The 27,997-nt window shown below is 50.2% G+C and overlaps 1 protein-coding gene across 8 annotated transcripts; it reads right to left on the bottom strand.

Annotated features, from left to right (window-relative positions):
- Positions 1–182: 182 nt before the first annotated feature.
- Positions 183–27,860, bottom strand: SMYD4 (SET and MYND domain containing 4). 8 transcript variants are annotated; one of them, XM_027862011.1, is made up of 11 exons: positions 27,786–27,860; positions 23,175–23,317; positions 20,047–20,191; positions 17,308–17,397; positions 13,323–14,493; positions 6,375–6,557; positions 5,786–5,952; positions 3,808–3,940; positions 3,065–3,181; positions 2,769–2,892; positions 183–1,441 (listed from the first exon to the last, which is right to left on the bottom strand). In XM_027862011.1, the coding sequence occupies exons 2-11, from the start codon at positions 23,303–23,305 to the stop codon at positions 1,288–1,290; spliced, it is 2,415 nt and encodes an 804-aa protein (XP_027717812.1). In that variant the 5' UTR covers positions 23,306–23,317; positions 27,786–27,860; the 3' UTR covers positions 183–1,287. The 8 variants fall into 8 exon arrangements, 6 of the variants coding, with proteins under 6 accessions (XP_027717812.1, XP_027717816.1, XP_027717815.1 ...); XM_027862015.1 differs by lacking the exons at positions 23,175–23,317; positions 27,786–27,860 and adding an exon at positions 17,984–18,307 and having other exon boundaries at positions 20,047–20,133; XM_027862014.1 differs by lacking the exons at positions 23,175–23,317; positions 27,786–27,860 and adding an exon at positions 18,084–18,307 and having other exon boundaries at positions 20,047–20,133.
- Positions 27,861–27,997: the final 137 nt, after the last annotated feature.

Below are 27,997 nucleotides of genomic sequence, written 5' to 3'. Positions count from 1 at the left end.
AGTTTGTTCAGTAGGTAGTTAGGGAACGGAACGGAAACTCGACAGAACTGGAAAAATGGCTCCAGACAAATTTGGGAGTTGCCAAACAGCTCATCCCCTGAATAAAATGACCCCCAGTGAAATGAGACACTCTGTGTGAAGCCCTATGTACTTGTCAGAGGGAAGAAACCACATCAACTCCATGTTTTCTTATAATCATGTTTTTGTTCTTAAACACAATCACCATTAGTTAAATCCCCTCTAGGGGCATATGCGGCATCATGTGACCACTGGAAACAGCAGGCGTGTTCCACTGAAGCCAACTCTTCACAATTTAGTGGGTTGGACCCTGGCCATGAGTCTAGAGGCTCAGACTGATTCCTAGGGAAAGTCTAGCTCCTTTCAAAGGAACACAGCATTAGACTTCTGTCTTCAGTCCTCTGAGGGGGTCAGGTTTTGGTTTAGGACATTTTCTCCTTTCAGGGAACAGTACTCAGAATGATGGCAACCTTTGAAAGCTCATCTCTCAGTGCAGTAATTGTGGAGTAACTGCTCCCCTGCCCCTGCCCCACATCACATACCAGGAGTGGGATTTCCCTGAAGCCATTTATTTTTTTCTGAAAGGTTGGATGCTTTTTAAAAATCTCAGTCATTTCCCAATACTGGACCTACCCCAACTTGTAACAGGGAAGTGCAATGAAGTAAACAAACCGATACATTGGCTCCTCCAACGATGCATGCCCCATTCTGTGCCTGTGGTCCCCCACCTCTCTGCCAAGGGGAGGGAGGTCCACACGACCTCATCCTTGGCAGGTGCACCTGTCACCGACGTCGTTCGATGAGGTCTTCTTTTACATTATTGGTCCGGGGCAAACTGTTCCCTTGGTTGGCTTACTTCACTCGGCATCACTCCACAGAAGCCTTCCCAAGCGGCTAGGAATGCCTCCTGGTTGTCATTTCTTACTGTGTACAGTCATACACACAATTCACTCTGCCATTCCAGCTGACATATACCCACTGGCTTTCTGGTTTTTTGCCACCAAAAAAATAATTTTGTGTACACGACCCTCCTTGGGACTGATGCCAGCAGTGGGGCTGCTGGGCCCAAGGGTACAGATGGTTTAGTGACTTTCTGGCCGTGTTTCCCCATTGTTTTAAGGGCTTCATTCTTCACCAGCAGCAGCTCCCCGGCAATTTGAAGGCACGTTTGTTTACATTTCCTGGAGGTGTAAAGGTGCCCAGGGACTCTCTTGCAATAGGCCAGGCTGACTGTATGTCAGCCACATGCAGACGCTGAGAGGCCTGTCCCTATGCCGTGGGCCCCGCAGGGAGGCCTGGTAACTCCAGTAAGCAGGCTTTCATCTGCTGCAATTCCTGCACCTGCTCATTCTCAGGGCCATAGTGTATGGACAGAACCTTCTCTGCCTTCTCTATCACACTCAAGGCTTCGGTGACTGCAAACCTGGACCAAAAGAGGCAAGCAGAGGTCAGGTCACCCACTCTATCATGTGTCTGAGCACGGCCTCGTATAACTGGCTCTGGGATGAATATGCAGCTTCTAGTTTGGGGCAGGGGCTGACCCTTGATACTTGACTGTATCAAGTGTGTGATACAGAACTCTGAGGAAGCTAGGCCTGCTTGTTAGGAGCCACACAGAGCCTGGGACATCTTCCTTCAGCCATACCAACCCAAAGTTTCTATCTCAGACCCTCTTTCAGGATGAACAAGTCTGCCCAACATCTCATCCCCCTGCTTAAGAAATGTTTGTTGACTGAAGTGTTTCTGTGCCCTTATTCTGTACGCATCCTATTTATTGGAATGCTGGCTTCATTACACTGTGAGTTCCTTGAGGGCAGGAACAATCTTTCTCTTCTTTTGTATTCTCAGTGTTTAGCAGGCAAATAGTAGGAGCTTTATAAATGCTGCTAACTGACTGCAAACTCAACTTTTACTATTCCTCTTTCATGTTGGCAGAAGATGGACTCTCTCCACACTCCCTCCCCACTCACTAAGAAGCTGACACCCTTTGACGTCCCGGGTCCTGAGCTCCTCCCACCCATGCTGGCTGAAGCCCGACTCTGAATCAGTCTTAGCTGTCAGAGGCTCAGGCGAGTTAGTGACTGAGCCAGGCCACACAACAGCCAGCGTCTGAGGCTGGACTGGAATCCAGGTCTTGAAGATCTATTGCCTCTCAAAAGCAGCTTGGCAGCTTCCCTTAAAGACTTACCAACACTAACTTTTTTTTTTTTGGGGGGGGGGGCCTGTTCAGAAATGGTCAAATCAGGGTTTCCCAAAGAAGACAGAGAGAAAAGGAAGTGGAAGGTATAATCAACACCACCTTTAGAAGAAAGGGTGAGAGGGCAGGTGCTGGGAAGAGGGAGCCAGAAGACAGCTGAGGCCACAGCTGCTGAGAAATGGAAGGAGGGAAGGTGTGGGTTGTTTTCCATTCTGTCTCTGTGTCCCTGGTGCCTCACACAGAGTAGGCATTTAATAAATGCCCACAGGGTTGGACTGGAGGCAGCAGTAGGTGGCAACGAGTGTAACTGGGATCTCAGAGTGCATGGTCATCTCTCTCAGCATGGTGCACAAATGTTCTCATCATGTCAGAAAGAGAGACACTTCAATTTTCCCCTGAAGAGGAAATAAGAAAGCTACTCAGAATTTCAAAATACCTTAAAGAACTCGGTGAAGCTTCCAGGATAGGAAAAAAGAACAAAGTGAGTCTGGCTAAGGGCATGCCCAGGCGTGTGCTTGGGCAGAGGGCTGGGATGATGCCTGAAGAGCCTTACCCATTGAAAAGGACCTGAGCCAACTTGACAAGCTCGTGGCCCATCTCCACACTGGCTGGTCCGTGCTGGGCCTCCACCACCTTAAGACTGTTTCGCAAGTGGGCTGCAGATTCGGGCCAGTCCCCTGTCAGGAAACACAACCTGATTCCAGGAAGAGAAGCACACTCCCTCTATTACAGCCAAGACTTCTCAGGGGACAAGGTCTGAGTTTAGGGAAAACACTCACTGATCAGTAGACAGTTAAGCCAAGACAAAACAAAGTGATCCACCCCCTTTCTCTGGGGGAAATGCCCTACCGAGGCTGGCATATGCCTGGGCCAGGTGGTCCTCAATCTCTCCCATCAGCATGTGCTCCGAGGTTAAGAAGCTCTCTGCCTCCTGCCGGCACCCCAACAAAAGCTGGATGGCTCGCACTATCAATGCAAACAAAAACAGGGCAGCAGAAGCTTAGGACCCAGGCTCTACAGCGGCTGGCTGAGCGAGTGAGGAGTCTCCCTCTTTCTCAACGAAGCCCCACGCTCCCTATTGGGACCCATCATTCGCATGCAGGGAACATGTCTCTGCTCCCACAGTGCTTTGTGGTTCCATTCCAGAGTCTAGAGTCTGAACTCCACCCCTGCAAAGCCTCTCGATGCCATGCCACATAGCAGGGTCTCTAGAACTCAGCCCCTGAAAAAATGCCCATGCCCCATTGCCCTCTGGAAGCCTCCAACCCTGTCGGGGACACAACCACACTTCTGGGAAGTTGAGTCAGTGAGGCCTTGGTATCCAAATAAAAGGGAATGACGCAGGGGCCCACACGTGGCAGAGAAAACTCTTTCGTCACTGGAAGGGATGCCAGCTTGGCACATTATCCAGCCCTTCCAAGGGCTTCCAATCGATAAAGGCGGTTCTGGTCTCCGTGGATGACACAGCCACCTTGTGGCTGCCATCGGGATAATCCCATTAAATTCGATAAACATTTACTGAGCCCCTGAGTGTGAGCAGCAGTGATTTGGGGTGAAGGGGGAGGAGTAAAGGTGACGGAAGGGACTCTCACCTGTTTTGTCACCTCTGAGCAGCTCCAGGGCCACTTCTACCCGCTGCTGAAGGTCTTGTAATCGACCCACCAGGTGAGGCCTGCTCACCTCGGCCGTGCAGGACCCACTGCTGCAGCACAGAGCATCGTCCCCCTGGGAAGACAGCTTCACTCATCCTTATTTCTGTGCTACTGCAGCAGCCCAATGTGGACAGCCAGCCAATGTGGGATGGGGGAGAGGCTGCTGTCCATTCTACTCAACTCAGCCAGCATTTAGGTACCGGGCTACGAGGGAGGGACACAAAGATACCAAAGGAAGGTCTCTACTCTCAAGGGGCTCACACTCCATAGGCCACCTGTGACCAAAGGCATCACAGGATGCCTTTGAGGTTCGTGGCCCTGCAGGGGATAGGGAACACAACGTCTTCACGTCATGCCCAAAGCCTGGCTGAATTTGGCGAGAGTGCTGCTTCAGCGTGAAATGGGCTGTCTTAAAAGGTTGTTTCTATGATCTGTTCTTTGATCCACTCATTCCTTAGGATTAGATAAATTTTTAGTCTATGCTTCCAAGGCCTTTTATTGAATATAATTTGTATTGCATTATGGTCTGAAGAGAGTATATTTAATATTTATACTTTTCTACACTTGTTTGGGAGTTTTTTTTTTAATGCCTTAATACTGGTCAATTTTTTTGAAGGTGCCATGTACAGCTGAGAAAAAGGTATACTCCTTTCTATTCCCATTCAATTTTCTTCAGAGCTCTATCATACAGAACTTGTCTAAAATTCTCTTTGTCTCCTTAAAAGGCTGTCTAGGAAGGGAATGACTTACTTTTTGAAGGAGGTATTCAAGTAGATCCTAAGTGACCCCTGGCTGGAGAGGTTGTGGACTCTTGTTGAGGTAGCGGTTGGATGAGGGAGACACTGGGGTTCAGGGGAAGGAGTGCTGGATATGGCAAGAGAGAGCCTACGTTTGAATTATGTTTTAACCACTTAGAACCAACGTAGACTTGGGTAGGTTTCTCGATCCCTCTGTGTCTTAGGTTTCCCTGTTTGTAAAATGAGGCAGCTGGACTAGCTGTTCTCTGAAGCTCCTTCCAAATCTAAAGCTGCGACTCACAAAGGAGGCTGATGATCCGAGGTCCCCTCAGGCTCTGGTCCTTTAAGGACCGTCCAAGATGAATGCTGCTTAGAGACGGCCTGTTCCTTTCAATTGCCACAGGCCCTTTGCTTCTCAGTTCCTAAACTCTGCATCACACTTTTTTGTTTTTCAAGATGGGTAGGAGACAACCTGAATGTCACCAGAAAGCAGTGCCACTTTTAAGTAAGGGGGGGGTGAATGTGGGGTGGGCTCCTGTCTGGTAGTTTTCCAACACTGCATAAGGTGATAGGGCTTCGAGACGGAAGGGGCTTCAGAGGCATCCGGCCCAATCCTCTCACGGGTTGAGGATAAAGCAGTAGTAAGTAACAGAGCCAGGATTAGAACCCAAGTCCTTTGACTCTAAATCCACTGCCTTTCTCATTATACTTTACCAATCAGCACCTTGCTTCACTAAGGCACCTACCAACATGCTCAATGAACCAAGGAGAGGAGAGAACCTTCTGCTGTGCCCTTGGGAAGAGTTGTGGAATGAATGTTAGATCTGGTGGCAGGACAGTCCTGAGTAACTGTCCCACCTCTGATAGCCATTAGCTGTATGACCATGGACAAGTCTCCCTCTGAGCTTCCCTTTCCTCCTCTGTGAACAAGCCACAATTGTACCCATGGGAGAGCCTCTCATGGTTTGTTGTGAGGGTTAATGAGAATGTATGTGAAGGACTTTGTGTGAATCTTAATGCACTGTGCAACAGCTATTTATTGTTATTACTAGTGAGAGAATCTGGGTGGGGGTGTGGAGTTGCCTCGAAAGCCAGGGAACGCTTGTCTACCAAGAGTTCCAGCCATGGCCTGGAGCAGAAAGCAGTATAAAAGGCAGAGACCCAAGGAGGAGGAAAGGTACCTGCAGAGCCGCCTGGCAGGTGGGGCAACGGAACCCGCCTTGCTTTGGTGTCGTGTTGGCCCGACGCGCCTCCTCATCCTGACAAGCCTGGCAGCAGCAGTCAAAGAAATACTGAGATCTCAGCTTCTGCTGCCTTGTGGCAACGTCCATGCGGCACTCATGAGGTCCTGGCGTGAGACACAACCGAGGGGCATGTGAACAGGAAAGGCCAGAGCATACTCGCCCTGGCCCAGCAGAGGGTTCGGGACAACCCTCTCCCTTTGTGAGCCCCCACAGCCAAACACAGGGGGATGGATGCAAGAGAATACCGGCTTCAGGGTGACTAGAAAGCAGGAACCAAGGGGACACCTGTCCAGACCACCTTCAGAAAAGAAGGCATTTAGTAAGGACCACATGGGGGATGTGTGTGTGCAGGGTGTAGGGCAGCTGGGTGATAAGGGGGCCAGTGAAAGAGACCTCTCTGTTTAGAGCTCAGACCCTTCTTCCTGGATGCATTGGGCTTGCCATCCTCCTGGAAGCGAAGAAGGGAGAGGGCTTCCTGTGGGCTCCTTCTTCTCAGGAAAGGGGGGGGGGGGGGGGGGTGGCTCACCGTAACAATGGAGGATCTCTTGCCCGCGGGCGATAAGCCGTGATGCCTGGACCGTGCCCACGGAGCCCCTGAAGGCCAGGCTGGTGTTGGGGCTGCATGAGTGGTTCAGCAGGCTGATGACGGGGAAGAAGCCGGTGGCAAGGCGGGCCTGCCTGTGCTCTGTCACGAGGTCCCCTTCAGATTCTGAAAGTGACAACCACATCAGGACACCAGCTCTAGCCCAGCTACCCATATCTCAGAAGATGGAGATAGGAAACTGGGCCTTTAGCCCATCTGACTCATATCTTTATAAGCGGATGCAGTATAAATAGGAGGGAACATGACTCACAGCATTCTCTTGCCCCTGGGAGGCAGAGGGAATGAACATATTTAAAGCAAAAGTCCCCTGGAATCTTAGAAGCCTAATCATTCTTTCTCATTATCATGAAGAGGAACCCAAAGATTAAAATACCTTAAATAATAATCAAAAAGGAATTATCACCAGGGAAGCGTCCTGCCTGGTGGCATGAGGATGTTCGTGAGGGTACAGAGACCAAAGTGACGTCAGGACTATTTCCCAGAGATGTTCCAAGTCACTGTAAGGCAAACGCTTTGATTTATCAGACATTTGGTTGGTTAACTTAACAAGTATCCTAGCCACCGTCCAAGCACATTTTTCACATGTGTGGGTTGAATATATGAAAGGATCCTGAGTCCTTTGCAGAAGCTCAGAGTGATAAGGGACCTCAGAAAGGAAACCATCTCCTCCTACCCATCCCCAACCCCAAACCCCTTCTAGACCATCACCAACATGGACATCCAGAAGTCAAGGAGCCCGCCGCCTCCCAAACTCCCTGTTGTCCTTTCAGACAGTTCTAATTGTTAGGAATCTTTCCTTCCGGAAGGTCCAACTCTGCCTCCGACGTCCACCCACTGCTCCTGGTCCCAGCCCACTTGAGCCAAGAGGAACAAGGTTATTTCTCATGACAGCCCTTCAAATACTTGAAGATCTGAAACAAATTCCTCCTAACTTTTCTCCCCTCCAGGTTTACAGTGCCTGGTTCTTCTGTTAGGTCCTTGTACGCCATGGTTTTGAGTTCCCACACCTTTCTGGGCTCTCTCTAGCTTGTGATGGCCTTCAGAGAACAAAACCCAACACTCCAGAGATGGTCTGCCCCGGGCAGAGCACAGCAACATTACTGTCCCCTTTGTCCTAGGTACCGCCTCCCTTAACATCATGCTGTTGGCTCAGGCTGTGCTTGCAGTCAATTAAGACCCTGAGATCTTCTTCACACAAGTTGCTGTCTTTCCCTGCCTTCCTGTCTAGCCATACTGTCCCTGGGAAATGGGTTCTTTGAAACCAAGTAGGGGTTTTAGGCTGCCTCCTATACATTTCATCTAATTAGACCTGGCTTATCATTCTAGTCTGTCACAATCAGGCAGGATCCTGATTCTGTCATTTGACGTGTTTGATCGCCTCTCCTACTTCTCGCAGTCAACAATTCTGACAAGCATGCTCTCCATACCTTCATCAGTGATAAAAATGTCGAATAGTAGAGGGCTGAGTATCTGCACAGCACATCCTTGAGACATCTATCTCCCTCTAAATGAGCAGCAGCAAGGTGACTGGGTTTACTCATTCAATCCGTTTCAAAAGCTCCCAGTTTCCGTGTGTCTGCCCAGCATCTTGCTGGGAAATCAGTTTTAACATCGGTTCCCCCTGAAAGAAATCTCAGCCCTCATACTAGCGGAGAGGCTTTGATGTTTAAACCATCTCTTCGCTTATCTGAAGGTCACTTTTCTGACAAAATGGTTATCCAGAACACAGCCAACAAGCACAGAGGCCCATGAGCAGCCACAACAGATGTCATGAAATGCTGACAAGGAAGCGCCTGTTCTTTCCTTGCAGGACAGCCCTTCCCACAGAGCTGGAACAAGTTATTTGGATGCTGGAATCGAGGTTTGAAACCTGTGTCCCTTATGCTGTGCCTCACTGTCCACGGGAAGAAGCCTTAAGTTTTTGCTGAGACCCGACTACTAGACATTATCAAATGAAGGCTGTCATGCCACAAAGAATGGAATTCGCTGGCATTAAAAAGATTTACAAAAAGCAATAGTGAAAAGCATCCCTTGTATTCTAGGTGACCACCTAATCGTGTCCATCCCTACTCCTGGAGCTATCTTCAGGCCCTCATTCCAAAACTACTCTTATTTTAGACACAATTCTAACAAGTTTGTTTAAATTGTTTTCCCAGGTCAGTGCACATAAAAGCAGCAAATTAGCGGGAAGGGAACAGTTGCTTAAGGCAGGCATGCTGGAACAGCAAGACATGCCAGCCACGAGAGGAAAGAGAAAAACGCTAATGGACATAAGGACTTAAAAAGGTCATAGCCGTCTGGGGTCACACGGAGCAGAGGCAGGCAGATGTTTTCAGCAGTTACTTTATAGTTACGTGTCACTTATCAGAGGTCAGTTATCTAGTAACCTCAATTATCAGAATCCAGCTGAGGGCCAGGATCATTGGAAGGCAAACGGTCCGGAGGGCACTGCTGTATTACCTGACAGTCCATTAACGGATGTGCATGAAGCTGACCTCCAGTCATCAAGAAAAGGTTACGGCTTGTTCCATTTCCTCTACTTAGCAGTCAGAGGAGAATGCACGTGGGAAAGATTTCTACCCCCAGTGGCTGGTTCTGAATGAAGCCTGTCTCACATAAGTCAGGGTGAGGCCAGGGCCTACAGCTTCCCTCCATGGCCCATTTCCCCTGGGGGGGATGGGAAGACACAGGTGAGTGTAATTCCCAGAGACTCCGAATAATGCATTTTATTGGAAATGTCCCACTAATTTTGTCCCCTAAGGTGTCGAATAAGCATCATCTTGACTGATGGGAGTTTTGTCCCCAGTCCTCTTCTCTGGAGGTGCTAATGAGCTGAGAAAATGCTCGGAGGCAGGCAGGGTCACTGTCCCGTCTGGAGGAACAGCCTCAGAAGGATTCCAGGTGGACTAGCCCACTTCTCAGCTAGTGATAGCTGACAATCGACAAGAAAACAGTTGCTAAAAATTTTCCCTAAAAACATCACACTCCAGTCAGAGATATCAGTTTTGCAAATTATTTATGGATTCTCCCCAACAGGAGTGGGCTCAGGAACAGAAGTGAGTGTCACTTGGGTGTGTCTCTGATTGGGTTCCAAAAAACGTGATTTAGAAATCATCCTGCTTTTGGCTGAGTCACACCCCGCCCCCCCTTCCATCAGAGCACAGAGGGGCAGGACGTGATGCGCCAATGGTCAGGAGGCCAGGGGGAACTTCCTGGCTGTGACCCACTTGGAGGTCATACTGTGGGTCACTTCATCTTTCTGTAAAATGGGCATAAGGATATTTACCTACTTCTCTGTGAGGGAAGCATTTTGTAAAGCATAAAGGGCTGCATCAGAGGGGGCTATTGTAGTATGGATGGGAGAAGGAAGAAATGCTTGTGGAAAGCTGATGGAACACAGGAACCACCTCCCTTTAAGAAAGCTACATGACAATGGGGACTTAATATAAAAAAGAAATTGAGGAAGGAGTGATTTCTTCACTTTTCCAAAGGCAGAGGACCCTGCAGAAGCTGAGAGAGAGAGAGAGAGAAGAGAGGAAGAAGGGGGAGGAGAGGGAGGGAGAGAGGAGAGAGGTGGGCAGAGCCGCAGCATGTTCAGAGAACTATGATTAAGGAAGAGCTATCTAAGAATCTAAGAGAAGAGCAGTGGAAAGATGTAGGACAAATGATTCTCACCTGTGGGGATCAGAAAAACCTTCAGAGAGAAAGAGAAGGACGGGGAGGGGCAGGGAGAGAGAAAACAGATTTTTGTCAAGCGAAGATAAAGAATGTGTTAAAAAAAAAAAAGGAGGAGGGGGGCCCCCAGGCTGGGCCTAGAGGGTAGGCAGGGACAGGGGGTCATTTTAAGCACAGGAAATGGAATAAGCCAAGGCACAAAGATGGGGAACAGGGCGGGATGAGAATGGGGAAGGTCAGTCCTTGGGTTTGGCTGGAATAAGTAAAGAGCTGGAGATAAAGACCAAAACAAACCCTGAAGGGCTTTCGATGTCAGGGTCAGGAATTTATACTTTCATCAACGATGGAGAGCCACCTAAAGTTTCTAAAGAAAGAAATGACATTATCAGAGAATATATTTAATTATATAATTCTATTGTAGAATTATCAGGGCATAAATCATAATCATGACTATGAGTGTATCATAATTATACAATTATCAGAGTGGGGTCAAGATGGTGATGTGGGCACATGGGATGTGGGAAGAGAGTGGATTCAGAGGGACTGAGTAAGAGGTGGTTTCAAGAGTTCAGGAGATCCAGGTTGTGAGAGGGGGCAGATGGGTGGGAGCAACAGTGTGGATGGAGAATCAACAAAACCTGGTAACTTTTGGCTGTGGGAGGTGAGGGAAAGGATGAGTGGGAGGTTTCCTGGGTACTGTGGAATGAACGCTGGCTTTGGAATAGGGAGACCTGGGTTCGAACTCTGGCCCTATTAATTGTTACCTGTCACTTCCCTCTTTTGGACTCAGTTTCCTCATCTGCAAAATGCATGGATAGGCCCAGATGGCCTCTGGGATCCCCTCAGGCTCTACCTCTCAGACAATTCAGAGAGGCAGCTTGATATGTGGGGTCACATCCTGCCTTGGGCATTTCTATAGCTGTGAGACCATAGGCAAGTCACGAAGCCTGACTCAGCTTTGTCATCTGTAAAATGGCGCTAATACCATTGGCTACATCTGTCTCCCGGGGTTGCTGGGAAAACTGGATGAGCTAATATTGGGTATGTAGAGGCCTTGACAAACTTGAAAGTGATACATCAAGTGCTGCTTGTCATCGCTGGCGTCCTTCCAACAAGCAAGCCCTCTACTGCCTTTAAGAAAAGATTTAACTGGTAGAGATAGAGTTATACAGGACTTAGAAGGCTGGCATCGAAGGCAAAAACAGTGCCAAGACGCAGCCCCCCAAGTGAGAATTCAAGCTACAGATCACCCCCTTGGTCATGGGAAGGAAAGGGGAGTGATGGGAACCCTTGGGGAAATCCCATTGAGCTGGGGCGGTTTCTTGGAGTCATAAAAGGCTGGAAAGCTTGTAGAAGCCTTCAAGAGAGGTGCCCAGAGAAGTGACCTTCCCAAGGTCACTCTACTGGTTGGTGGCAGCAAAGCCAGGGTGGCCGTAGAGACCCTCGCTCACAGCCTGCTGCCTCCTGCCACATGACCGAAGACACAGCAGGCTTAGCTTAACCCCAAGCAAAAGGACTGGCTCGTTCCCCCGAGACAACAACATTGCTTCAAAAATTTCGAGAACAGGACTTTTGCAAGTAGAACAACAAATGCTTCTGAGGTTCTTTGTCAAAGTCTCTCTCTTATTTAACACTTTAATCCTCCTTCTGTGTTACTAATGACACAGCTGCTAATGAAATTCAATGAGAACACTAAATTGGGAGGTGTTGGAGCCCCAGTGAAATAATAAAAAGGGATAAAACCAAGATTAGAAATATGGGCAGATTAAAACCAAATTAGATTTAATTAGAAAATGCAAGTGAATATACCCAAGGAAAAAAAAAAAACCCCAAACCTCTTAAAGTCTACTTGGTGGATGCTGCTTAAAAAACAGGGACGGCCCAGGAAGGCAAGAAAGAACTGAGAAGAAACAACGGGAGGCCGGGTGGGGGTGGGATGGGGGCAGCCCAGGACAAAAAAGCCAAAGCTACTGGGGACCTGAGTTCTGGATGCTTGCCCTGCTGGGGAGGTGAGATGGAGCCTCTGGTCAGACACCTCTGCACCACCAAGGCCCATTCTGCCAGGTAAAAACCATTTTACAGGTGAGGAAACTGAGGCTGACAGAGGTGGACCAACTTGCTTATGGTCACACACCTAGGGAGATCTTAGCATTCTACCTACTAAACCATGTGAGCTTTACTCTTATTCTGGCAAAAAGTTTACTTCCCCTGGACACCAGTAAAGGAGACATCATTTACCTTCCAACAGTGCAGTATTGTTGCATTATTTTGCAGACCCCTCTGACCCCTTTCAAAGGATTTTTACAACGTCTCTAACTTCCTTTAAGACCCGGATCAAGGGGCAGCCTGAAGCCCTCCTCAAGCTCTGCCCAACCTGAGTCGCTATTTGTAGGGCACAGTGCAAGCTAGGCTGGATCCAGGGTGGAGTAGAAGCTCTCGGAGGGCAGGGCTACTTCACTTCTCTGGAAGCCCAGGACCCAGCGCACAGTGTGCCTAGCACATTGTATATGCTTAAGCAATTCTTGCTGATTGACTGATAGCCCATCTGAGCCTCACAACCACCCTAGGAGGTGAGTGGGAAGGAAAGACATTCTTTTCTCACTTTTTTTTAAAGGCAACTGGGGTTAAGTGACTTGCCCAGGGTCACACAGCTCGTAAGTGTCAAGTGTTTGGTCTGAGGCCGGATTTGAACTCAGGTCTTCCTGACTTCAGGGCCGGTGCTCTATCCACTGCGCCATCTAGCTGCCCCTTTTTCTCACTTTTATAGAAGGTAGAAAGGCCCTCTGCTAAGGTCAGAGAGTCAGCAGAAAGAAAAGGGTCTAGAGCTGGGTCAGCACTTACTAAATGTTCCTTCCTCCCTCCTTCCCTCCCATCCATTTTTCTTCTTTTCCTTCCTTCCACCCTTCTTCCCTCCCTCCTTTCCTTCTTTCTTCCCATTTTTCCATCCTTTCCTTCTCTCCCTCCCTTCTTTCCACTTTCCCTCCCTTCCTTCCTCTCCCTCCTTCCCTCCTCCCTTTCTCACTTCCTTCCACTTTCCTTTCCTTCCTTGCACTGAGCTCTTCCAGAATGCTTGGCTAACTTTTTCTGGGATGCTCCTTTAAGCTGACTTTCTTGTCAATCACTCCATTATAGATAAAGACCAAGATGAAAAAGAAAAAAAAGGCCCTCAGGGATGACCTGTTTCTACCCACTTACCGACCTCCTGGAGGGCAGTCACTCCCTGGGCATTACAATGCAGCTGTAGCACGTGCCTCAGCATGGCCACTGCCCAGATGCCGGGCCCTGGTGACCACTCCGTTGTCAAGGCTGCCTCCAGCTCGGAGGGCACCTGACCCCACAGCGGGGAAGGCCAATAGGCTTCTCCCAGCTTCTTGCACAAGGCCACGATACTTAGGCCACAGAGGAACTTGTGCTCTGGGCTGTGCTTTTCTGTGTGGGGCAAGAGGTGGAAGACGGCACTGTAAGAACTTTGATAACGGCCATCCCTGTCACACCCAGGAAGTGGTGTCCCAGACAGCCTCCTCCTTTGGTCCCTTTCCCCCAGGTCGGGCTGGGCATCCAGTTTCTCCATTGGAGGCTGGCCTTCAGGTACAGAAACTGCTTCAGAATTTACAGCTCCCTGAAGCGTCTTTACGAGTTTGTCAACAAGCTGAAATCCAGCCAGGAGCACTGTCCTTAGAGCCACGTGGCAAAAGACTCCCAGGGTGAGAAGCGTCCCACCCAGGGAACACTCCCTCCTGTGATAGCGCTCCCAGGCCAGCTGCATACACTGCTGGCTGCAGTACTTGGCGTAGCTGCATCCCTGACAGGGAACTGTGGCCACGGCGGGTTTCAAACAGCGGTGACAATGGAGGTCCCCAGGGGCAGCTCTGCCGTCTCGCCTGGCTTCTGGGCCAGGCCGCAGCCACAGTGTCTCTCCAGGATTGAGGACGCTCACAAAAGCCTCCTCTTTCACTAGGAGCTCACCGGGAAGGATGTCCTCAGTGGCGATCAGATAGCGGCCTCTGGAAGGGTCGCTGCACAAGCTCACGGATGATGTCGCGTTGGGAATCTGCTCGTTCTCGGCCTCCAGATGGACCTCTTTGGAGGCGGGTGGTGGTCCTGTGGGACAAGCCTCTGCAGGGCCCTTGTCCTCCTGCCCCCTTGTTTTCAGATGGCGGAGCCTCCTCTGCAGGTCCTGGAGATGGGGAGTGCCCTTGCCGGCCTGCTGAGCTGCCATGTTCTGCTCCAGGTCACAGATGGCCAGGGCTGCCTCCTGTCGCCTGCCCAGGGCCATGAGGCACTCGGCCTTGCGCAGCATCAATTTGGGCTGCAATCTTTCTGGGTACCCGTGCATTTGGGCTCTCCCAATGTCTTCCAGACAAGTCTAAAATTAGAGAGGAAATGGGAATATGACTCCTGTTCTCTGGGGGGCCACCTGCACCTCTACAAATGCTTTGGTTCTCCCTGCATTACAGAACCTGCCAGGACGATATAACGGGATAAACATATATCACATGAGGGGTCCACCTTGCAGCAAACAAACGGTCCTTGCAACAAGTGTGGGGAAGCCCTGTTTAAGAAGCTGCAGGGGCACCCTGTTGCCTCGAGGACAAATACCAAACTCCTCTGCTGGGCACAGTCCGACTCCTGCCCCTCTATTCAGGAGGATTACTCGATTCCCCCTTGGGCAATGGCTGTCCTAGCCGGTACTGTTCCCTATACAGGTCACTCTGAATCTGGCTCCCTCCCAGGCCCACGAAGCTCTCTGTCCTCAATCCCTCCTCCCTCCTGGCGGCCCAAGGTCTACCTCCCCTGAGAGGCCTCCCCTTGCCTGCTCTGCCCCCCGGGGACCCGATCTGCGTTGGCTTTGGATATACCCTCTATTTACTGATCTACGAACAGGCTGCATCCTTCCATAGAACCCAAGTCCCTGAAAGCAGGGACCATCTCGCTTTTGTAACTCTAGTAGAGGATGAGGGTGGGGAACAGTAGGTGTTTAATAAATGATTGTTGACTGAGTCTCTCAACCACAAGAGTTAATTTCTGCCCAAAGTAGGTTTAAAAAAAAAAAACAAACAAAATCCATGTGTGACAATCCTGTATGAGCTTATTTTTTATTTCTTAAAGTTGCTTGCTTCCCCTCTAAGCCTGGCTGCTCCCCCACTGAACCCACTTTTGTAACAAAGAAAGATAGCTAAGCAGAGCTAACCTACAAAATAACTGTCGCAACATACTCCATCCACCTGTCTTTTTCCAAATTGCCCATTTTGTTGGCTTTAGAAGTCCAATCACCCCCAAAAGTACATTGGCAAAACTTTGGAGAAATAATCTGTTACAGGGAAGGGAGCTCCCCTGAACTGCCATTCAGGGTGGACAACCTCTTGACCACTTTGAGTGAATGTCCAGAACCCATCAGGTCACAAAGACTTAAGGTATCTACATAACCCTGGATGACCCCTTATAATGACGCCCCCAGTACCTGCCAAGCAGGTTCCTATAGCCAAGACTATGACAGAGGGCTGCTAACATCAAGGCTACTCCATCCTCCAGGGCCCGGCTCCAAGCGGCCAGACCAGCCACGTGCTGGGGGCAGCTTCTGTACAGCCCAGCTGGAAGCTGTATGGGGCTGCCAGATTATTAGAGCCACATCAAACAGAGGATTAGAGATCTGAAGTTGGAAGGGCCATTGGCAGTCATCTGAAAGTCCTCAACGGACTGAGGCCCAGACAGGTGGGGTCAGTTGGCTAGGGGGACACACCCCTCAATCCAGGGACACTGGCCTCTTGGCTGCTCCATGAAGAGGACCCTCCATCCCTTAGCTCTCGGCATTGTCTCTGGCTATCTCCCATGTCTGTAATGCTCTTCCTTTTCCTCTCCAACTGCTGACCTCCCTGGCTTCCTTTAAGTTCCAACTAAAATCCCACCTCCTACAGGAAGCCTTCCCCAATCCCTCTTAATTCCAGTGCCCTCCCTCTGTTCATTATTTCTTATTTATCTGGTATAGAGCTTGCTTTGCATAGCTTTTTGTACATTGTTTTCGTGCTGTCTCCCCTGTTAGACTGTAAGTTCCTTGAGGGCGGGGATTATCCTTTACCTCTTTTTGTATCCCTAATGCTAAGCACAGTGCCTGGCACGTAGTAGGCTCTTAATTAATGTTTGTTGACTAACTGATCGATGGAAGCGTCTGAGGCAGGCTTCAAACCAATGTCTTCCTGACCTCGAGTCCCACACTCTGCTCACGGCATCATGCCTTAGCAGATGCCTCAGAGAACTCTCAGGAAGCACCAGAGGCTTCTCATGTCATGCTAAAGGTCTCCAGGAGCGTGCCCCATCACATGATGCTTTCCTCCTAGTGATCCCATCTGGGAGGTAGGCCAGGTGTCAACAATCCCATTTACAGGAGGCGATAGGGAGGCAGAGGGGATCTGACTCCCCGTAGCGCCCCGCCATCGCTGCAGGCAATATCTGAGTCACGGTCTCCCACGTTCCAATCCAGTGGCCCCCTCCCTCCAGGCCCTCACTGCACCATGCTGCTGCTCAGACACCAGAAGCCATGTTTGATTTTGTCTAGGCCTGGTCCCATGGGAACCTAAGACTAAAAGAGAGCTGCTTCCCTTTGATGGGAAATCCTTGTTTGATGAAGGAGTTGAGGAAATCTCAGACAAAGAAAGGCAGAGAGATCAGAGCCCCCGAAGCTACAACCAAACCCCAAGAGACTCACAAAGGTTCAAACCACTTTTCTTCTTTCCAGGCCAGGAAGGGTGGTGGGCAGAACCGGGGCTGTGGGCTTTGAAAGCAGAGCTCCCACGGCCCCAGCCAAAAGGAGCACCACGCACCCACGCAGGGAGGTCAGAACACCCTCCCTGTCCTGCCCATAGCAGGTAACGCAGAGGGACCGGTCACCCTCCAAGAATCCTGCTCAGACTCTGTCCCCTTCCAAGTCTTCCTGCACGACTTGGGCTCCACAGCAGTCCCTCTTCCCAAAACCCCAGAGGCCACATTACGGATGCCTTCTTGCTGAAAACAGCAGGCCGTTCAGGATGAACCCTCCTGGAAAGAGACTTGGGGGGGGGCCCATTCTTTTGGGGGCCTTCCTGGCACTCATGTCCTTGGAAGGCAGAGTTTACTGAAGCTCTTTTTGGCTCCAGGGTGATAAAAGCCCTTCTCTGCCAACCACAGCAGGCATCTTGGTACTCACCTCATACTGAGCCTGATAGAAGAAGGCTGCAGAGCGATTGGCAAAACACAATGACATTTCTTGAGTGTTGGGTCTGGCATGGGAGGTTCCCTGCAGGAGGGATAAGGAGATGCCAGTGAACGAAAGGAGCTTTATCAGGGGACCAAGATTGGAGTTCCAGGCCCACTACTACTTGTCAATGTATATACCTGGGCAAAATCATTCTAAGGCAGGCATAACAACAGTAGCCCTGCCCGGTTTAAGAGCCCTGCTGTGGGACCCACTGAGGTAAGGGGGTAAAAGCACAGCTTTAGAGTGTAAGCCCCTTGAGGGCTGGCGATGTTTTTGCTTTTTCTCTGTATCTATAGCACTGAGCATAGTGTCAGGCACTTAGGAAGTGATCAATAAATTCTTGTGGAGTGATGGAAAATAAAAGCAGCATAAACAAATGCAAAGTATTAACGCCATCATCAGCCCACTAGCTTTTGGAAGTTGTTTATGTCTCCATTTAATGTTTCCTTTTATTTTGTATTTTTCCCTTGAATTCCACCTGTCTCCCTTTTTACATACATGTCACATATTTAGGCAGCATATTCATAAAGTGGGAGGCAGAGTGGAAAGACACCTGGACTTGGAGGCAGGAGAGACTTGGGTTTGACTCTCGACTTTGCCGTGTGATCATGGGCAAGTCACTTACATTTTCCAAGCCCACTTTCTCATCTGTAAAATGGGGGTAAATGATACTACAGTATCAATCTCACAGCACTGTTGGGAAGGATGACAAAATTGTGAAGTACTTTGGGAAGCTTCAAACGCTATGTAACATCTGCTGTAATTAGTGGGCCGACCCCATGAAGCCGGTCATCCTCCATGGCACCCGTGGAATCGGGTCCGTTTTAATTCATCGGGATGTCTCCACATACACGCCCAACGACTGGTCAGAAGGCAGACTCTCAGCATTAGAGATTGCACCACCAGGGAGCCTGGCCCATTCAGGACTCACTTCTGGGTCTTTCTACCTCTGTGCAGAAACAGACAAGAGGACCCCCAAGGTAAGTCCCATGTGGTCTGAAGGTAGATTGAAGCATATTTTTGTCACTTTCTTTATTTTTCTTAAGGGTTTTTTTTGGGGGGTTTATGTTTTCTTTCACAACATGACTAATATGGTAATGTTTTGCATGACTGCACATGTATAACTTATATCGAATTGCTTGCTTTCTTAATGAGAGGGGTTGGGACAGAGGAAGGGAGAGAATTTGAAATTCAAAGTTTTAAAAATGAATGTTAAAAATTGTTTTTACACATTAATTGGGGAAAAATAAATTATCAAATTAAAAAAAGAAAAAAAAGACCCCAACACATATGCACCCCTTGAAGAAACAGTGGGCAAGAGGGTTAGTCATCAAAAACTGTGAGGTTGGTATGGTTCCATGTAGGGCCCATCTGCTGGGGCGGTAGTGAAAACAACGCTCTGAGCAAACTCTCCGAGAAAAGGGAGGATCTGTCAGTACAAATAGCCAGCCAAAATGCCTGGCTCTTAGAGAGGCCATGGGGTCCATTGCCAAAAGACGCTCTATAGCCGTGACAGACATGGCTGGCTCAAAGTGAAGCCGGCGGGCCTGAAGCCTTGGGTTTCTAGACCAGGACTGAGGCAGGGACGGTCAGCCCCTCTCCACAATCTTGGTGCAACATCTTTCCCTGCTGCTAAAGGGAATGGGAGAGAGCTTCTCGCAGTGCTGCTCACTGTGGGGCACGGAGGACTTCCACTTTCTGGTCCATATCTCAAGCTTACATTCTACCCACTAATTCCAAAGCCAGAAGATCCTCTCACAATCTAAAATCTCCCAGACCTTATACTCTTCCCCCGCTTAGGCAGGAGGTGAGGTATGCTTCTCTTGTCTTGGGAGTGCTGGTGGGGTACGCTGGCCAGAGGCATGGAAGGCGGGGCAAATTTTCCAGGGCCAGGATTTGTGAGTGGATCTGATCGTTAGCCACTCAGGAAATGTCCTGAGTCCTGTTCGTCTTGAGCTGTCTATGATCTATCTATTCACTCAAAGGACCTGTGCAGGACTAGCAAACTGGAAGTTTTCACCAGTCAGTCCTTTTACATGCTCCACGGGCATCCAGCATCTCTGTGTCGAGGCACGGAGGGGACCCTGGAGTCTTAGAGGCTTTGCCAGCGAAGGGCAAGCTCTGGCAGGTTCTAGCAATCTGTGAGCAGGGGTCAGGGACATCTGTTGTTTGAGCCATAGCCTCGCTAAGCTCAGAGCGGCTCCTGGCCAGGTGGGCCACAGGGCAAGAAGCTTTCCTGCCACGGCAACTCCCAAAGGCCACCAACCGAGTCACACAGGGTTTCAATCTGCGCTCACCCCGCTGGGGCATGGAAGAGCACTGAAGGGCTAACGTAAGTCCTTCATATTAAAATGGCCTCTGATCCAATGGGGCTGACAGATGTCGACAGACGAGGCTTGGCAGGAGGCCCACACGGTCCATAGCTGGGACCACATACTCCAGCTATGTATTTAAGAACACAGGGGTTTCTTTATGGAATGTAGGACCCACAGTACAAGGTTCCCTTTGTTTCCTAAACACAGTCAAGGACAGTTCTGCCAAGTGTCCTCTCTTCTATCCAAACCTCTAATTACAGACCAGGTCTAAGTGACACCATTCACTGGTGCAGCTGTATGCCTCCAGAAGGCAGAGCCGTCCATCATGGGGCTGTAGCGCCTCCTGCTGGACCTGTCCTGCCCCACCCCTCACCTGAGAGTACAGCAGGGCGGCTGCCTTGTATGCCTTCTTCTGGAATGCCTTGTTCCCTTCTTCTTTATAAAAAAGGTAGGCGTTTGGATCCTTCTCCACTGAGTAACCTTCAGCAAGTCTTTGTAAAAATGCCTCATCTTCAGGTCTGCAAAAAGGAGAGAAGGCTCACATGGCCACAGACCAGCACAGACCTTTGTTTCTAGGAAACCTGGTCTTGGGGAGGAGGCCCTGGATAGGGAGCCCAGGGACCCGGGAGGCCATGGCGGGGGCTAGGCCCTCCACTTACCTCCCTGCGCCTCGGCTTTTTCGTTTGTAAAACAAGGGAGGTGGACAAGATGGCCTCTCAGGGCTTTCAAGTTCTAAACACAATATCCTCTCGTTCTATGAACACTCATCACTCGCAGATGAAACGGCACAAAGTGATGCCCAGACATGAGAACACATGGCCAAGTGAGATCTGAGGTGGGGGGGAGAGCGTACATGGCAGCACACGATGCTGGAGGGGCTGGAGAAGCCTGCTGGCCAGGCAGTCTGATGTGGCGCGCTGGCACCTGGAGGGGCCAATGAGCGGTCAGCAGTCCACTGGTCACCCAGGGCACCAAGCAGAGAGAAAGGGGACACAGGACATCCCTCACTCAGGGAACGTGTAGCAGGGCCCAGGAAGGAATGGCTCAAAAGGAACCCATCAGTCCCACGTTGATGAAGTACCAACTATATGCCAGACACTGTACCGACGGGTGGGAGCACAGGGCAAGGCAAAAACGACGCCTGCCTCCAAGCGCTCTCATTCGAATGCGCGAGACAACGGCTCAATAATTAGGTCCGTTCCACATATACACAGAGCAGATGGATGGTAGCCTTGGAGGGGACGGCTCGAGTACCTATGTGGACCGGGAAAGGCTTCTGCAGACGGGGCATCCGAGTCGAGTTTTGAAGGTTAGTGAATGCTGGATTTAGAGTGTGTGGACGAGACAAAAGTGTGAGAAGACTAGGAGGGTAGGAAGGGGCCAGGTTGTGAAGAGCCAAACAGAGGACTTTGTATTTGAACCTAGAAGCAAGAGGGGGCTGTTAGTTTACGAGTGGGGAGGGGCATACACAGAGCTCACCCTGGCCGCTGTGTGGAGTGGGGACAGAAGTGACGAGGCCCTGTGTTAGGTGGTGGTGTGGGCACCGAGAGGAGGAGTCATGAAACGTACAGGAGAGATTACGCCTCTCTGCTGATACGTGGGAATGGAAGCAACCGGAGGAGCTGAACTTCCGCAGTTACTAGAGAAATACAGAGGAGAGTTAGAACGTGGCCAGGCGGCCTCTAGGCAGAATCCTCTCCTTTGGAGTGGTCACCTTATGACCCATCCAAGGTCTTCATGCAGAGGCCGGATGACCACTTATCAAGGATGGTAGAGCAACCTTGAGATCGTCTGGGATGTGGTAACGCCAAGGAGAGGTCAAGCAGGGAGCCTGGAAAGCTGAGGGAAGGAAGGCACACTTATAGCAGACTGGGTCACACTGAGGGCTTCCTTCCACCGCGATTATTATTCCTTTCAATCAACATTTATTAAGCCCCTGCTATGTGTCAGGCACCGGGCAAACAAAGTCAGAAGCTTAAAGGGTCTTTTGGGGGGTAGGGGAAAGAACAATATCTACACAGAAAAGCAGCTATCAAACCAATACAAAGCGATCCCTGAGAGTCCCCCAGCTGGGGGGATGAGGAAAGGCCTGTGGCAGAAGGGAGCACCTGGAGTCATTCTATGACGCAGAGGGAAGGAGGGAATTGGCCAGGCACGTGGGACAGCCTATGCAAAGGAGTCAGGAGATGGAACATCGGGTTGAGTAGTTGGCTGGAATCGATTATCGCTAATTAAAACACTTTATTGTTCAAGAATTGTTGCATGCTGTTCAGTTTGCTTCTTCTTCTGGAATCTAACTTCCCAAAGGGCACAGGCCACAATGGGGGCTCTTCTGAGGGGGCCCCCATCCCGCCACAGGGGCTGACGCTGGGTGAACCACCCCCGGCTCCTTGCCGAGTGATTAGCAAAGCTCAGGATCCCCAGGGCTAGGGCTCATTGAAAAATCGTGGACTCTGCAAACACACGTGTGCTGAGTCTAACGACTCTCAGAGACACAGACCTCTGAGGTTCCCTTTATGAGAACTCCAGGTATGGGGGAAGAGGACACGGCAGCAGGGTTGAGGAAGGGGAGGGAAAGAGAAGAAATTAGACCATTAACCCGGCTTTCCTACATAGCTGTAAAGTACCTAAGCACCCCTGCTTGCCCCCAGCACCGCAATCAGCAAGGCAGAACACGGAATGGAGAGCAAGCCTCCTCCTTCCTTGACTTGTATTTCCCCCAGTGCTCCAATGACCTTAAACGGTCCTAGTGGGAGATCCCACTGTGTCACTCACCAGTCACCCCCCACCCCCCATGGCCAACTTTAACCTTGCCACACTGGCAGCAAGGACGGCTTCTGGTCCAAGCAGGATCCATGACCTGGCTGGCCGCCATGGTGGAGCCCTAGCTGAGGGGTGGCCTGAGAGGCAGGGTGGTGGACGCTCTATAGGATTTGGGGTCTGGAAGACCCAGGCTTAACCCCACCTCTGAAATCTATTAGTTATGTGGCCTCAAGCAAGCCACTTTGCATTTCTTGGCCTCAGTCTCTTCATCTGTAAAACGCAGAGGTCGGAGTACTGATTTCAATGTGGTCGAGTCTCGACAGGCTGCTCAGGGCCTCAGGAGGGCTGCAACGTCACAACCCTTTCCATACTAATGTTAAGACACTGCCCTTTTTTGGGGAGGGGTCTTCACTATTTTAAGAGTATAAAGGGGTCTTGAATACAAGAAGCCTGAGAAGAGCTGGGACAGCTGAAACATAAGGCTCCCTCTGATCTATAAAGTGAGGGACTCAGGCTAGTTGACCTCAGACGTTGCTCAGTCCCACGCCTGACCCTTAAGGAGGATAACTGGGGGAAGGTGAGACGAAGGCTCTGGATGTTGCCTGAGTGGGGATCAAGCTAACTATGGGAATGGGGTCATGGACCGTCACGTCCAAGAGCCTGAAAGGATGCCTTCATGCAAAGGATGACGCGGGCCTGGGGGCTGATCGCTCTCTTCCAGGGCTGCCAGTGACTTACTGGAGTAGAGAAGAGCAGAGCAGAACAATCTCCTGTAGGGCGCTGGTGGAGAACGCCGCCCGGACAGACGGCTGGAGCCGCAGCCACCGCCTGTGCACGTGGGACTGCCACTCCTCCACAGGCAGGTCCATGTTACTGCAGAACTGTAAAGTGAGGAAGAAAAGACCAAGTTAGAATGCTGTTGCTCAGGCGTGTCTGATTCCTTGTGACCCTGTAGACCATGGCACGTCCGTAACATCCGTGGAATTTTCTTGGCAAAGATACTGGAGTGATTTGCCATTGCCTTTAGTGGATTAAGGCAAATAGTGGTTTAGTGACTTGCCCACAGTCGTAAAGCAAATAGCGAGTGTCTGAGGCCAGATTTGAACTCAGCTCTTCCTGACTCCAGGCCCACCACTCTATCCACTGAGCCATCTAACTTATTGATACCCTTCCTCAATACCCCAAGGATACATGACTTTGGTACGCAGCTGTAAGGCAGCCTGGCAAAAGAGAAGGTGGCTGAATCCAGGAAGACCCAAGTTCCAATGCTGCCTCTGATACTAAGGATGTGGCCACGGACAAGTCACTTCAAGTCCTGGAGCCTCAGTTTCCTCGTCTGGAAAATGGGCACAACACTCCCTGTAGTACCCTACTTCATTGGGCTGTTGTGAGGTAGTACAGCTGTGCCCACTTTAAAGTACCATGCTGCCAGTCATTATCACGACAACACCATCCTGAGCTGTGGTGGGGAACACGTATCACTCAGCAGCTCACCTGGTGATGAGCCTCTCTGGCATGAATGAGGCTGGGCCTCTGCTGACTGCGGCTCAGCCACACTCGATATTTGAGAAGCCTCAGCTGCAGCCACACTGTGCCCTTATGTCACCTACTATGCGCCTGAGCGCTAGAGCTTCTCACAGGGTCAGGCACATAGTAGGTGCTTAATGAATGCTTGTTGATTGGGGATCCAGAGAAAAAAGCAAAACAATCTTTGCCCTCTGAGAGCGTAAAGGGTTACAAAATGCAGGGAGCTTCACGAAGACAAATACATAAAGTATTTTGAGGCAGGAGGGGGCACTAGCTGCTGGGGGAGTTAGTGGGAAGGAGAAAGTGCAGGCCAGGCACGGAGGACAGTGACAGTATGCCAGGTCAAAGGCAATCGCAAAGAGGAGAGTCTGGCTGAAATGAAGTCCACAGAATCACAAAACCTCAGAAGGGAAAAGGGCTTCAAATGCCAGTGGGGCTAACACAAGAACAGGAATCCCCTGTACAAGGCAGCCAACGGTCAAGCAGCCCTGCTTGCAGACTTCCATCCACTTTGGCCTAGCTCTCACCGTCATGAGGCTTTCCTTTTCATTGTTCAGTCAGGTTTGACTCTTCATGGCTCCATTTGGGGTTTTCTCGGCAAAGATACTGGAGTGGTTCACCATTACCTCCTCTAGTTCATTTGACAGATGAGGAAACTGAGGCAAACTGGGTGAAGTGACTTGCCCAGGGTCACATAGCCTGTCAGTGTCTGAGGCTGGATTTGGGCTTAGGTCTTCCTGACTTCAGGCCCGGTGCTCTATCCACTGCTCCAACTAGCTGTTTTTCCTTTTACTAAGTCTAAATCTCTATCTCTGCAATGTATATGGCTTAATTCTGCCTTCTGGGGACAGCATCCCCATTCTGGTCTTCCACACGACAGCCCTTGCAGATGTTTGAAGGCAGCCAACACACCCCTCTGCAGCCTTCTCTTTTCCAGGCTAAGTCTCTCCAGTTCCTTTGATTTTTGTACGGCCCAGTTCAGGGCTGGGGAACCTGTGGCCTCGAGGCCACATGTGGCCCTTAGGTCCTCAAGTGTGACCCTTTTACTAAATCCAAAGGGGGGAGTCACCCTAACCCTGACTGTTCCTTCCTCATCTCTGCTTCCTAGAATCTTTCTCCTTTAAGATAAAGCTCAGGCACTGCTTCCTACTTGAAGCGTCTTCTGGTTCCCCAAATGCTCATACACTCTCTCCTAAACTACCTTGTATTTAATTTTTACCCATATATATTTATTAATTTTTATTCGTGCCGTATATCTATTTAGATGTACTTATCTCCCCATTGGATTGTAAGGTCATTGTGAGAAGGGAGTATTTTACTCAGCCAATCAACTAACATACACAGGTTGGTGCCAATTAGTCTGAACAATGAACCCTATGAAGTGGTTCCATTATTCAAATCTGCATTGCATATTTCTACTGGGTTGGAACAACAAACAGAGTTAACACAATTATAACTCTGAACAGTGCCAATACATGTGACCATTGAATACATGTGAATACATTTGAATACATGTGACCATTCCATACCTTCATTATTCATAGGAATCACAACCTAGCCTTATTAAGTGCCTGTTACTGGCCAGGCACTACTAACTTTGTGCAGAAGGTGAGCCTTCAGCGGAACTAGGTACAAGGGGCGGACATAGCAAAAGGCTAACTTGGGCTCAGGGTACAGAAAAATTTCCCAGCAGTCAGAGCCCAGAGACTGGGCTGCTTTCAGGAGTACTAGCTTCTTTCTCAATGCATGGTTTCAATCAAAGGCTGTATTACTGCCCGTGAGCTATGCTGTAGAGCGGGGGTTCTTAATTCAGGGTCTGTGAATATATTTTAAAAATATTTGGATGGCTGCATTGCAGTACAACTGGTTTCCTTTGTAATCCCACTTACTTTATTTATGCATAAGCCAGGATTCTGAGAAGGGCTCCTCACCAGACGGACTACTGCCCAAGGGAGCTGGGACCCACCGTAGGTGAAGCCCCTTGGCTGAAGAGGGGATTCCTTTCATGTACAAGTCACACTAGGTAGTCGCTGGGGTTCTTTTACGCTCCCAAACTGAGGCCAATTGAGTTATATTTCAAGAGGTTCATCACCAGGATGGCAAAAGCAGGCTGAATTTTTCAGTTGTAGCCAATTCTCACAGACTATCTATCTACTGAGTCACTAAGGGTCTGCGATCTCCATAAGTGGAAGAGAATAACCACATCACTGAAATCATCATCCTTGAACAACTGAAGTATCCCTAAGGTAGACCTTTGCTTTACTCCAATTGCTTGGTTCTAATATGAGCTCTTCTGCTAAGCAGCCAAGTGACTAAATCAGTGATGCTGGGTCCATGTTTGGACGAAGTCCCTAAGACCACAATCACTCTGCCCTCAAAGGAAGGTGGCTCTGACCTCTCTTTCCAAGAGACTGCCCCTTCCCAAGTCTATCACCTTTCACAGGCTGCCCCCCTCCCCCCTATACCTGCAACGCATTCCCTCATCTCTACCTCTTCTAATCCCTAGGTTCCTTCAGTGTTCAGCCACACGGTCTCCACCTTGATGACATCTCTCCCCAAACTATCCTGTGTTTACTTGCACGTACTTCTCTAAGCAATAATTGCCCATGAGGCCAGGGCCTTTTTGTCACTGCTAGGGGGTTTGCCTGTCTTAAGTCTCTCCGCACTCCAGTCCATCCTCCATTCAGACAACAAAGCAAAGTTCCTAAAACACAGGTCTGACCACATCACACACCGCCCCCCCTCCCCCGTAAATTCCACTGGCTTCCTATGACCCCGGGAACAAATACAAAACGCTCTGTTTGGCCTTCAGAATCCTTCCTACCCTGTCCTTTCCTACCTTTCCAGTCTCCTTACACCTTACTCCCCAACATACACTCTTGGATCTGGTGACATTGGCCTCCTGGCTGTTCCACAAACAAGACACTCCATCTCTGGCATAGTCTCTGGCTGTCCCCCTCGCCTGGAATGCTCTTCCTCCTCTGCTCTGCCTAATGACCTCCCTGGCTTCCTTTAAGTCCCAACCAAAAGCTTGCCCAACCCCTCTTCATTCCAGCACCTTCCCTCTTAATTATTTCCCATTCATCCTGTATATAGTGCGTTTGGATGCTGTCTCCCCTATTAGACTGTAAGCTCCTTGAGGCCAGGGACTGCTCTTTGGCTTCTTTCTGTATCCCCAGCGTTTAGCACAGTGCCTGGCACACAGTAGGCGCTTAATAAATGTTTATTATCCATTTCCAGTACCTCCAGAGCACCTAGCTCTCAACTTAATAGATATTTGTGGACTGACTCTTTAGTGATTCCCTTCCCACTAAAGCTGCCCCTGAAATCCAAGTTAACACCTCTAGGACCGGAGGGCTAGTAATATTAATAGTGGCCCTTTAAGGTCAAAAGGAATCACACCCGTGGGCTCATCTGATTCTCCCCCAAACAGAAGAAAGTTCAAAAAGGTATCTTCATCCCCACTGCAGCTAGAATGGGAAAGGGGCTGAGCTCTGGGCCTGGAGTCGGAAAGACACGAATTCAAATCCAGCCTCTGACATCTACTAGCTGTGTGACCCAGGGCAAGTCCCTGAACCGCCGCCCGCCTCAGTTTCCCCATGTGTAAAGAGGGGATCATAACAGCACCTGCCTCTCAAGGCGGCTGTGAGGACCCAAGGAGAGCGTGATGCAAAGCGCGTAGCCCCCAGGAGGCATATAGTAGGCGCTCAATAAATGCTTCCTTCCTTTCATTTTACAGCCAGGGAAAGTGAGACTCGAAAAGATTCCGCCCCGGGCTAGCTCCATCCGCTACCTCGCCGTCCGGTCCTGACCTGCTCTCACCTGGACAGGCCGGGTGCAGGGGCGCGGGGACCGCCGCAGACCTCCGGGCCGGCCTCCCCGTCGCGCGTGGCTCCTCCCCGCGTGCGCCTGGCTCCGCCGGCTCCAGCCTCGCGCCGACCGCGCTCTCCGCCCCACCCCCCACCCAAACGCTCCGCTCGCCCGGCGGACGCCGGTGGGCGGGACTTCACGTCCTCCCCCTCGCTCGGGGAGCC

Source organism: Vombatus ursinus, unplaced genomic scaffold, assembly GCF_900497805.2.
Source record: "Vombatus ursinus unplaced genomic scaffold, bare-nosed wombat genome assembly UNPS02014768.1, whole genome shotgun sequence".
In the NCBI taxonomy this organism is placed as follows: Eukaryota; Metazoa; Chordata; class Mammalia; order Diprotodontia; family Vombatidae; genus Vombatus; species Vombatus ursinus.
Note: the sequence above shows the minus strand (reverse complement) of the source record. Positions and strands in the feature narration are given on the sequence as shown.